This window comes from Theropithecus gelada, chromosome 16 (genome assembly GCF_003255815.1).
Source record: "Theropithecus gelada isolate Dixy chromosome 16, Tgel_1.0, whole genome shotgun sequence".
NCBI lineage: Eukaryota > Metazoa > Chordata > Mammalia > Primates > Cercopithecidae > Theropithecus > Theropithecus gelada.
Window position 1 is genome coordinate 37,745,510 of NC_037684.1, and position 12,314 is coordinate 37,757,823.

General features: G+C 47.4%; 1 protein-coding gene across 1 annotated transcript in view; it reads right to left on the bottom strand.

The window, feature by feature from the left end:
- Positions 1–72: 72 nt before the first annotated feature.
- ERN1 (endoplasmic reticulum to nucleus signaling 1) overlaps positions 73–12,314 on the bottom strand; it is a 91,194-nt gene continuing 78,952 nt past the window's right edge. The window contains exons 18-22 of the mRNA XM_025361529.1: positions 10,022–10,169; positions 8,822–8,949; positions 6,291–6,414; positions 5,796–5,863; positions 73–5,106 (exon numbers count right to left, since the gene is read on the bottom strand). Of these exons, the coding sequence (XP_025217314.1) occupies positions 4,894–5,106; positions 5,796–5,863; positions 6,291–6,414; positions 8,822–8,949; positions 10,022–10,169 (681 nt within the window). The 3' untranslated portion in view covers positions 73–4,893. The remainder of the gene's footprint in view (positions 5,107–5,795; positions 5,864–6,290; positions 6,415–8,821; positions 8,950–10,021; positions 10,170–12,314) is intronic.

Sequence of the window (12,314 nt, forward strand, 5' to 3'; positions counted from 1 at the left end):
GGCCACCCAAGAGGACAGTGAGCACAGCCTGTCTGAGAATGGTATTTGAATCTTTAAGAAAATGAGACTGACTCCAAAATCTAAAACTACCTTTATTGTGGTTGGCTCGACATAAGATGCCGCCATCAATCAGCAGAATTATAAAACTGTACAGGAGGTACAAAAATAGGCTGTTTAACTTAGATAATGACCCTCATGTGTCTTCAAGCTTTAAAAATACACATAAAACTTGTACAATCTGGCAGTTTATAAAATATAAAGCTAAAAAGAGGATTTTAGGTTCCACAAAGAAGACTGTATCACACAATTAACACATACCAATTAAACAATTAACCATCCACACAGAAGACACAATGGCACAGAATTCTTAAAAATCACCTAAAAGTTAACATTTTACCCCGACCAAATTAATCACCCTTTAATGACACTACTGTAAAGCATCCGTCCCATGGAAGGATACAGTATCACTTTTCCAGTTTTAAAATGGTCAGGGGTAAACAAATCTGATGTGCTTTAAGCAAGTACAATTGTAACTGGATACATTTCAGAGTAAAAATTAAATAAATATAAATAGGTTAAATAAATAGGTCATTGCAAAAAGAACACTACACAAGGTTTGCATCTGAGAATGCAGAGTAGGTGACTGGTAATGCTTTCTAGGTAAGTGGGGACTCCCCGTCACAGCTTTAGGGACACTGAAAAGGAATACTGTATCCACCAAACACATACACAGTACACAGGGGAGGTGGGGGCTTTGGCCAAAGTGTTGGTTAAGGCTGCTCCAGTGGGAGGCTCATTGCAGTCACGTTCTTTGTGGTTTTCCAATGTCTACAGAAAGGATTTAAGCGCTGGTACAAAAAGAACCAGGGTTACTCATGGGAAATCACTGTTTCATAAAGATAACAAAGTAGAGGAGGGGAGTAGACCATTGGGTTTAAAAGATGATGTCCAACCTGGGAGGGTGGAATTTCGGCTCACCTAGAGAGGATGCCTGATGACTTCCTGCCAGGAGAAGCCAAAGCCAGGACACAGTCAAACAAAATGACTTCAGGATGGTGAGGGAAGGAACAAGGAAAAGAAACGCTGGGAAATTCAAAGAAAGGCAATCTCAGACACTAAAAGAGCAGAGAGAGAAAGCGAAACAGGGAACTTAAAGAGGCTCCTTCCAGGACGCTGGACTTCTCTTCCAACACAGAAGGCTGCAAAAGTGGAACTGGCCCCGCTTCCCAGAGGATCACAAGGCCGAGGATCCAATGGGCACACTACGAGGATCCAAGGAAAGGATAGAGAAAGAAACGGCTCTGGGAAAGCCAAACCTGGCCAAAGTCCAACTGCCTGAAAAGAAAGCAGCCAAGATGAGAAAGTTGTACAATCCAAAGGTCCCCCCATCTGCATGAGCGGTTTGATCAGCAACCAATTAATCTCTCTCACTGCAGCGAGAAAGAATTGCCAAAGATAACTGAATCACATGCACACAAAACCTTACCAAAGGCTCAGGGCCAACTCTGATAAGGCCCTTTCTTCTAGAGTTGGTGGGAAGAAACTGCTGGATCTCTCACCTGCAGATCTTCCAGAACATCTATCTGTAACTGATCAGAGTGATGTCTCCTCGGAAGGGCCTCTGACCACCACTGCACCGAGAACACAGCGGGAGGCAGAACACCTGCGCACCCAGGATTTCACACTTCAGCTGCTAGATTGCTTCGCGGCTAATCAGGGAATACCAATGCTCCCCAAGTGAAAATGCTTTGGTGCCTCATGACTTGTGGACACTTCAAAAACTGAAATTAGGCCGGGCATGGTGGCTTGTGCCTGTAATCCCAGCACTTTGGGAGGCCGAGGCAGGCGGATCACAAGGTTAGGAGATCGAGACTATCCTGGGTAACACGGTGAAACCCTGTCTCTACTTAAAAAAATACAAAAAATTAGCTGGGCATGGTGGCACGCACTGGTAATCACAGCTACTCGGGAGGCTGAGGCAGGAGAATCACTTGAACCCAGGAGGCGGAGGTTGCAGTGAGCAGGGATCGTGCCACTGAACTCCAGCCTGGGCGACAGAGCAAGAATCTGTCTCAAACAAACAAAAAAACTGAAATTAAAAAGACTCGAGAAACAACAAGAGAAATTCTGGCACATGTGCCCAACAGAGGTTCAATACAAGGTTCAAGACAAGATTTAAATAAGTCATAGTGTCCTTTGGATTCCTAACAGATGTGACCAAGTTCCATCTTAAAGATGAAGATAGCGTACAGTATTTCTAAAAAGTTCAACAGCCTTCCGGGATTGGAGAAGTCCCATAACCTGAACTACAGATCAAACAGCTAAGATGCAACACGATACGTGATGGTGCAGAGCTGTTCTGGCCTGAAAAGAGCTTTCCACTCGCTGAGCACAGTGGGAAACCAGAATTCTCGAGACTAGAACTGGATACACCAGATGATGCCCAAGGTGTTTTCATGACAAGTACCCACACGACATCTCTTCAAACAAACCCCCCAGAGGATGGACGGGAACCTGGGCTCCTAAAGGTGACTGAGAGACCAGAGGTGATTGGACCAGATCCCTGTGATTCTGGGACAGAAGAGATGAAACCGCAAACACGTGCCCTTCCCCACACACTTCGGTTTCTTTGTGGCAGCAACACTTTTTTATTGTTGTCTCTCATCACAAGTTTCAGGAAAGCAGTTTTGCCTGTCTTGTTCATCGCTGTATCTCCAGCACCCTATATCCTGCCTAGCTCAATACAGTAAGTGCTCAAATAAAATACACTGAATAAATGATTTTGAGAAATCTGGGTGGTTAGAAACTAGCATAAGCAGAAAAGGCATTTGAAACAGTTGTCTCTAGGCAAGTAGGGCTAAAGCAGGGGGATGACACAAAATTGGGCCACTAGAAATCACCTGGGTACTCCCAAAGACAAAATCTGTGCTGAGAACAAGGTGGGGGGCAGTCCCTGTGGCAGTCCTGCTAAACCACTCGTGGCAGCTTCTCCACCTTCTGATCCTCTCTTGGGTTACTGCCAAAGCCCACAGGTAAAGTGCCTTGCAGCCGTGTGGGGAGCAGTCTCAGACCACTTGGCACACGGCAACGAGCAGCAGGAAACGCAGTCTGGCCATGTTTCTGAAAAGTGCACAGCCTTGCTTAGAAGACGCCAAGGACACCGACCAAGGGCCAAGGTTCCAAGGCCTAAGTGAGGTAATCAATGAGATTTAAGGATGTAGGATCATGTTAATAGTAGGCACAAAAGTCACTTTAGCTATGATGAAAGGAGGGGAACTGAATTCTATAAAGGCAGAGTAAGAGCTTTAGATGAGTAATCATGATACAAATACACAAACAGAAAACATCTTACAACATGAAGAAACAGTGATTTCTCTGTGAGTGAGTAAAATTCAACAATCCCATTCTTAATACTGAATGGAGTCTCTGAGTTCACCAGGCCTGAGCCGCAATGATCCCCCAACTGGCTGGAGAAAGTACACGGACAACATCTCCTTACACGGTAGGCTGATTGCATTTTAACCTCTAAGGCTCTTGGGAGAGAAAAGACAAAAGTTTTGATGGAAACTAAAGCTAAACATTATGTTAAGTTTAGAAAAAAACAGTATGGCACAAACATAATCTAGAGACTGTTCAATACATTTACATAGTGTTGCTATAATGTTTTACTCTTCAGCATTAGAGAATGTTCTATACATGAACACTCTTTCTTGAGGGGATGGTGATTTTTGGTACCACAAAAAAATAGAAGATGTATTCTATCTATTTCTTCTTCACAAGTAAGCTTCAAGTTTAGCTTACTCATGCTGACACAGCATTCTACAGTATAATTAAAATATAGTTATTAAAATTTGCCAAGAAAAACAAAACAGCTGGCCCATGAGGCACACAGTGACCCTGGCCTTGGCCCCATCCTGGCCCTGACTCACCACGAGCCTCTTGTTCCACCAGCCTTGGGGACGAAGGAGGCTGACTGACTACTCGCTGGCCCAGGGCTTTCTCCTAATGACCAGGAGGGTCCCATTCGGCAGCCTCCCTCCGGTCCTGAAGGCTAGCCCCTGTCTGGGTCTTAGCTGCTCTCCTTGAAGGCCAGGGAATCTTTACCTCTTGCCCTAAGCACTCCTGAGCACCACCTCCAGATGGCCCAGGGCATATCCACCAAAGGCCACTGTTCTGGCCACTGGCACTGAGCCACGACTGCCTCCAGAACACAGCAGCCTCTTCATTTCTGAGACCTGCAGACATGACCCCACCTGCTGGCATGCATAGCTGACCGGTCCCTAATGCCATGCCTCATGCTCACGGCTCCTGCTGCCTCTGTAGAAACACTAGTTAACAGTGACCTGGGCTACTCTGGGCACATCTGTGATCAATGAGGCATCTCATACCGCAGGACGACACCCTCTGAACTCCATCCTCCTTGTCAGCATCTCCCACCACTCAAGTCCGGTCTCCAGCGAAGGCTGCACTTGGTGTGTCTCAGCCTAGCTGCCCCAGCACGCAAGCAAAATGCAGGATTCCCTCCTACCCCTTCCTGAAAGGCCCACAGACTTGACAGTAAGCAGGCATTAAAAAAAAAAAGTCTGAAGCAAGTTTATCCAGTAGACGGTTCGGGGTGCTACTCGCGCTGTCTTTGAGGCTCTCCTTTGCAGACATCCTGACTGTAAGGCTTTTAGGGCCAGCATCTTCCCAGCTCCCTGTAGGTCACGAGGGGCCACTTCTCCCACTTCCTGGGGTCAGCACTGTCCTCTGTGGGCTGCAGAGCAGGCGGCTCAAGGCACTTGGTTTGGGAAGCCTGGTCTCCCTGCAAAGCCGGGAGGTGTCAGGCTCTAATTGTGGTGACCAGACCCTCAGTCACAGCTGGGGCCACCAGAACAGAGGGGCCGCCCTTGCTCAGAGGGCGTCTGGAGTCACTGGGGGCTGGGGCTCTGGGGGCCTGTGGAAGTAGTAGGGCTGGAAGAGTCTCTCGTGGCTGCACAGCTCCATGGCCCGGTAGGTGTGTGCGAGGAGGTGGGGGAAGCGAGACGTGAAGTAGCACACGAAGTCGTCAGGGAGGGACCCCAGCGTCTCCCGCACCTCCGCAGGCAGTTCCCGGTAGTGGTGCTTCTGCAAAGAGAGTTGGAAAGCTTGGGAGGTTAGAAAGGGGTTAGAAAGCTTGGGAAGTGTTGGCAAAACACCCTTTCATCATGCAAGGAAGAGAAAGAATATGAGTGTTGCTTGGTTTTTGGTAAAGAAAAGGAAAAAAGGCTTATGTATCCAATAATCCAGCCCCATCATCTCCCTTGCTTCCCTCACTCAGGAGGAGGCCTCGAAGCGAGCAAGGCCCAGCCGGTCCAGCGGGGGCTCAAGCCTTCTGTGACAGTCAGGACCTGGAGACACTCCTGGTCACCTCAGGAGGAGTAAAGTCGCCTGAGACTGGAGTGTCTGTCCCAGCGGGGTCCCCGCATTCGAGGCATGTTTATACGTGTTCACACACAGTGGCTGCATCAGACAGGGAGAAGGCCCCACAAAAGTCAGTAACCAGAGACCATGAGGGACACGGGCCGCAGAGCACTGCTTCCCAGAACTTCATCTGCACCTGCGTCCCTGAAGGGAAAACCAGCATAAAAGAAGCAATAGCCTGCAGTTTGTCAAGTCCAGCTGAAGCTGCCTAGCTCCTGAGAGATGAGAATGCCAGCACGGATAGAAGATTTATCAAGAATGGATGAAAGGAGGAAGGTGTCCGTGTCAGCGTGAGTAGCATCCCCAACCATCTACTGGATAAACTTCCTCCCCAGTATTTACACACCGCTTACCTTATTTCTCATGGCTCGGAGGAGATCTCTGACAGAACCACCTTTATAGGTCCTGAATTTACGCAGGTCTAGAAAAACATTGAGGCACGCAATGGGTAATCAAATTTAAAACTAATACATTCTAAAAACAATTCCCGGGTTCTGGGGATTACGGAGTTGTACTGAAAGGTGAGGTCACTCCACACCCAGTCACAGGAGCAGATCCTCCCATCCAACCCAAGGGCGGTGTCCCCCTGAACCCCACCTGGTGATCGCACCCAGATCGAAAATGACCACCTAGAGCATGACACCATCACTCACCTGTCACTCTAGGGAACAAAAACGAAACACACATCAGTGTAACCAAACCACAGAGGACACACCCAAGAAAGTCTCAAACCCGACAGGTGGGATCTGGGGCCTGAACAGCCTGGAGCGTCCATTTCCACGTTTACTTCTTGGAAAGGCGGCAGCGGCTTTTGCAACATGCCCTCTCACACGCCGCAGTGTGCTCACCTGTCTGGAGGGGAACGGTGATGTTCTCCCGCCAGTCCATCTTCACCACGGCTCTCCCGCCTCTCTCTAACTGCTTCACAATCGGGCCATCCAGGGTTTCCTTTTCTATTCTGTCGCTCACGTCCTATGAGAGAAACAAGGGCAGCAGATGATGGACAGTGCCGGAGATACTGAGAGCTGTGCGATTGGGATTCTGAGTAACAGACGGTCACTGGCACATGAGCCATGAAGGGATGACGGCCCCTAGGCCCAGACTGCAGCCTGCCCCAGAGCTGGGCAGCAGGCACCCTGCCCTCTGCCTCCCTCATCCGTGTCTTTCCCTGTGAGGTGCCCTGTCTGTTCCTCATGAAGGACGGGTCCACAGAGAGCTTCTCCATGACAGAGAAGCTTCACAGAGTACACCTGCACATAGACCATGAACGCATACCCTGAATTTCACATGTGCACACACGTGCCATGTGTATGAAGCCACAAGTGCAATCTATATCCAACGAACCAAAACCAAAAAGAAAAGGAAAGCTCAGATTTGATGTGCATCCTGTGCTTTGTCTACTCACTGAAACATGGTATGCTCAAGCCCATAACTGGTGGAGGGTCGCCACTCCTCCCTCCAACAGTAGAAAAGACCAGTGAAGCCGGGCCTTCTTCTCAAAGAGGAAACTTGGTGGCAAGAGTATGGGCTCCAGGGGCTTCTGCTGGGATTCAAACCTTGCTCTGCATTTGACTTTGGAAATAAGGAGAGGGTCAGGAAGCACCCAAGTACAGGCCTCTTGAAGTCCCATCAGTAAGACAGGTCGACAGCTGAGGACACAGGGAGTGGTGAGCCCTGCCTACATCAATGTTAAGTAGCCTTAGGAGACCGTTTTCTCAGAGCAGCCTTTTCTATGATGAAGACGAAGCCAGACTGGCTGAATTCCTACTTTACAATTGTCAGAGAAAAGCTGTGGAGAGGTCAGATCATCAGCTTGGGTGCACTGGGAACACACGTGTCTGAGCTGCAAAGCTGTTACAGCTAAATGACCTGGGTGGAAGCCAGGTGTGTTTGACAGACATATACCTGGAGATACTAAGCATTTAAATCCTGTCCCATGGTGGGTGAAGGTCCCTTTGCATGGGTTTTATTCGTGTTCTGTATTTTGTGATCGAAATGACCTGGCTGGTTTTCACAAGTCCCTGGAAGACACATGGACTTGAGAATTTTCACATCATGTCCATGGACACAGTGACCAATCCTTAGGCTATAACATGGAAGACAGCATTGAACTCTCCCCAGCCCGATCCATCTGAATGGTTTCTGAGCCCCCACCTTGGGCCAGGAGGCAGGGACACAGTAGTGAATGCAGCAGTCAAGCACTCCTGCCCTTGAGGAGCTTACATTCTGGGGGCTTCCCTCTGGCCAAGGCCCCAGTCCGACCCCTGGAGAGCATGACGGTCACTTCTGAGTATGGTGCTCACTAAAATGTACTCTGCCTGGACCCAAGGGGAAAAGTACTGCCCCACAAGCCTGCTCTTCAGAGCCACGCACTGGGCAGGCGGTGATCAGGTGAGTTATGTTCAATTCATACATGGAAGACTTTGAAAAACACATCACCTCTTCAAAAGTCACCTGACATTGTCACAAAGCTTTTAAATAGTCAAATTGCCAAAGGAGGTCTAACTTTGCAGAACCTATTTTAAGCAAAATGAGATCTGGGCAAAGACTGTGTAAAAGATGATAGAACCAAATACAATATAAGAAAGCATTTAAATTTATGACACTTGGGCTGGGCGTGGTGGTTCATGCCTGTAATCCCAGCACTTTGGGAGGCTGAAGCGGGCAGATCACCTGAGGTCCGGAGTTCGAGACCAGACTGGCCAAGATGGTGAAACCCCATACCTACTAAAAATACAAAAAAAGTTAGCCAGGCCTGGTGGTGCATATCTGTAATCCCAGCTACTCAGGTAGCTGAGGCAGGAGAATCACTTGAACCTGGGAGGCAGAGGTTGCAGTGACCCAAGATTGCACCACTGTACTCCAGCCTGGGTAACGGAGTGAGACGCTGTCTCAAAAAATAAATAAATAAATAAATAAACTTAAGACACTTGAATGAAATTACATGATGCCTGAGATTTGCTTTGAAATAACCTGGGGAGGGGAGAGGGTGAAGGTTAATACTTGTTGAACCTGAGGGATGAATAAAGGAGTGCTCGTTATAGCGTTTAAACATTTATGTATTATATGTTTGGAAATTCCATAATCTAAAGCTTAACAATTATGGCACATCCATATGAAAGAATACTATGGTCATTGGAATTTTAGAACTTTAACATGAAAGATACAATTGAAAAAAAAAAGCAGGTTCTGAAACTGTATATATGGTTAGATCCCAAGTATACTTTTATATATGAAGAAAACATTAAAACATCAGCCATGATTATCTCTCAGTTTTAGGGTAATAGGCAATTTGTTTTATTCTTTGTCCTTTTCTATATTTTCAAAATCTGAAAAACATTAAATGAAGACTCTCGATAAAGAGAACAAACGTCTCTACCTGGAAGAACTGGAGCTGCTTCTCTAGGCTCCAGAAGAACGGGTGTTTCAGCACGTGCTTCGCTGAGGGGCGTTTCTGAGGATCCATCGCAATCATCTTCTCTATCAATTCACGTGCAATGACGTCTTCTATAAAGGAGGAAAATAAGCAACTCACGATTACCAGTCCAAAGTCACAGGGAAATACCAAAACTTAAAAAAGTTGCATACCCTCTCATTTATGATTCTATTTAGAGGAATTTATTCCAATCAAATAATTAGGAACAGACACAAAACCTTAGCCAATGAGGTGAGTCCTCACTGCATGGTTTGTGAAGGAAGTGACTGTGAACATCCAACATCAGAGGCCTGAGTGGATATATTACTGTGCCTCTCTACGCTGGGCCATGAGCTGTTAAAATGCAGCTGTGGCTAAATACAGATTGTTGTGGACAGACATTCAAGGTGATGTTGAAGAACGTCCATGTTGCAAAACAGAATGCAGGATTTAACCTTATCTTTATAAAATATGCATACACGTCTAGATAAATGACTACAATAACATATATGCAAAGGTATTAACAGCCATCATTTATCCCTGTATAATGGGACTACATGGGCCTTTATGCTAATCTGTGTTTTCTACAATAAGGAAAATCAACCATAAACAAAACAATAATTTAGTTTTAATTTTTTCAAAAGGCAGCATTGGAGTGTCATGGGCCAATTACCAGCCAGGAAAACCTGAAGTCTGAAAGAAAGACTTATTGCACCCACACCAGGAGACCAGCAGGGTGAGGATAAAGCTTGTCTGTCCCCAGCCCAGCATGGACCGCACCTGCTGACCACTGGCCCTCACAAGAGAGAAGACAATTTGTCTTCCCAAATGCCAGTGCAGGAAGGGACCACAGATTATTTAACAAACCTCATGTCACCAGGTAGAAAAAGAAGGTCTCCAAAGGGGGCTTTGTCTAGGTCACACAAGTAGTTGGTGACCTGGAGGAATCTTGGAGTGTCTCAGCTTTAGAAGATGGTGCCCCAGGGATAACCCTGCCAACCCTCTACCAGATTTGGCACAAGTCTGTAGGTTCCTAAGGCCTCTGGGGTGAGCAGCTGGGGCGCCAGGGCCTCTGTGAGTGCAGAGGTGGCACCAGCCCAGCTCCGCGGGGCCACCTGAGGCAGCTGAGGAGCTGCTCCCAACCCCGACCCCTGGACTGCTCACCGTGCTTCTCTGGGTGTAAGCACTCGAGGCTGCAGGCACCCAGGAGGATGTTGGCCTGCCGCTGCAGGGACTTGCCAAAAGGGTGGCTGCCCTCAGAGATCACGTAGTAAAAGACGCAGCCTGCAGAAAAGATGTCCACCGTGTAGGTCTGAAAAGAGACATGAGGCGTGAGAGGGGTGGGAGCAGAGTTTTCATCCTCACTCACAGCCAGGGAGGGAGGAGCACTGCTGCTGCTTCCGCCACCTGGAAGGTGTTCTGGGAGAATCAGCTGATATACATGAACTGCGCAGAGCAGTGAGGGGTAACCTGCAGCACTGCATGGGTGTCAGAGGTCACAGTGGAGAAGCTGGGCTTGGAGCCACCTAGAAGCCCCTGGTTCCCTCTCATGTGAGATGCGGACACTGACAGCATGCTTCTCATGGGGTTGTTGTCAAGGGAGATGCATTAGTATGCAAAAATGGTTGCTTGCGACAGTGCTTGGCCCATCAAAAGCTCTCCTGGCTGTTATATATTCCTTACCCCCAACATGAAAGTGCTCACAGGCAGGGTCTCTGCGTCATTGCTTTCCTGCTGTACCCCCAGGGCCCAGAATGGTGCCTGCACACAGTAGGTAGCAAAATTGCTAATAAGTGAATAAAACAGCTTATGATTCAAAAACAGCCCCAGAAACAAACTATCTGACAAGTTACCAAGGAGGTCATTTTTGATGTTAATCCGAGAAAGCCTCTCACTTATGCCATGAAACCATTCTGTGTCTACAGATGAGCTTCCTTTGAGGGAAATGTACGTTTGTGTTTTTTAGCTCATGCTACCTGGGGTGTAACACCAGGGTGGTTCCTGAGCACAGCTCAGGTCCCTGTTACTAGGCCCCGCCTCTGAGATTCTCCACCAGGTGAAGTGAGGGTCTAGTGAGAGGAACCAGGGGTTCATCGCCTTCCATGCTGGAGGAGACACACCTTGAACAACACAGCACTCTCAGCCTCACAACAACATTGTGAGGTGAGCAGAGCAAATACTTTCATCCCCAGATAAGAATGTGGATAGAAAGGTTGCATGACAAGCTCAGGGTCACTGCTGGATGTGACAAACCAGGATGGCATTCAGGTCTTCCAATCTCCAAACCTACCATGCTTTATTCCACCTCACCAGATTTTCCCTTAGGAAGGCGCTGGATTCAGGACCGGAGGAACATGGCCACCACAGCTGGAGCTCGCCCCTGATTCCCAGAGCTCTCCGGGTCTCCCACGCCCCCTACACTCTGTGCCACCTGCTGTCCCAGCATAGTCAACACTAAGGTGAAGAGGCATCTTTCCAACCTCCGTGGCCCCAATTATGTTCTTTCCCAAACTTATTATTGCCACTTGTCCTTGTAATTTGAATATTCCATAAGCTGTCAAACATGAGTGCCACGAATTTTGAGGTAAGCTGAATCTTTAGAAAGACTCCACAAAGGAAAGGGAATGGTTACAAGAGCTGTTGCGGCATTCGGTGTGGTGGACTCAACTGTAAGGGACTGGGTCATGAAGCGTTAAAAACCAGGCTTCTGCTCTCAAATCGCTTAGGAAGTGTTTGAAGTGTCCAAGCCTCCATGCAGAAGTGGTACAGGAGTGTGCTTAATGCAAGGTGGAAAATGAGGACTCCAGTCAGTCAGACCCAAATCTGAAAAGACCTTAGCCTACAGTACAAGATTTCTATGACTTAAGGGCTTATATTACTTGCTTTAAGTTAAAATTAAGTGTTACGGCGTGTGTACGTGTTTTTATGATTCTTCACTGTAACTGACTTCTTTGATGAACTGACCAGCTGCTGGTCCCCAGTGAGCTGGGTAAGAGAGGACCATATCTAATCCACTCAAGATGGCTGACCCATCCAGGTCTCCATCGGGCAGTGTCCAAGGTGAGCCTCAGCGACCTGTGCTAGAATAAGGTGCTCAAATGTGAGTGCACTCCTAGCAAATGGATGCAGAAGCCAGCTTGAAGGGGTTCCAGGTTGACCAAATTTGGAACAATTTGTGTATCAAAAGAAGTAAATAACAAAAAAAGGATGAAAATGGATTATAACATTAGTTTCAAAATCCTTGAACCCATAGTGATCAAGAAAAAAAAAAAAGAGAGAGAGAAGAAAGTGAAAAGAAAGCTCTGCTTTACAGAAAAATGTCAGCTAATAACGTAGAAGAATTTCTACTGAACTGAGTACTTCAGGCAAGGGTGATCAATACATGCTAAACCACTGCGTGAGTGACTGTCAGTAAACAGGATATCACATTGTGCTGAAGGATCACCCCAAATACTAA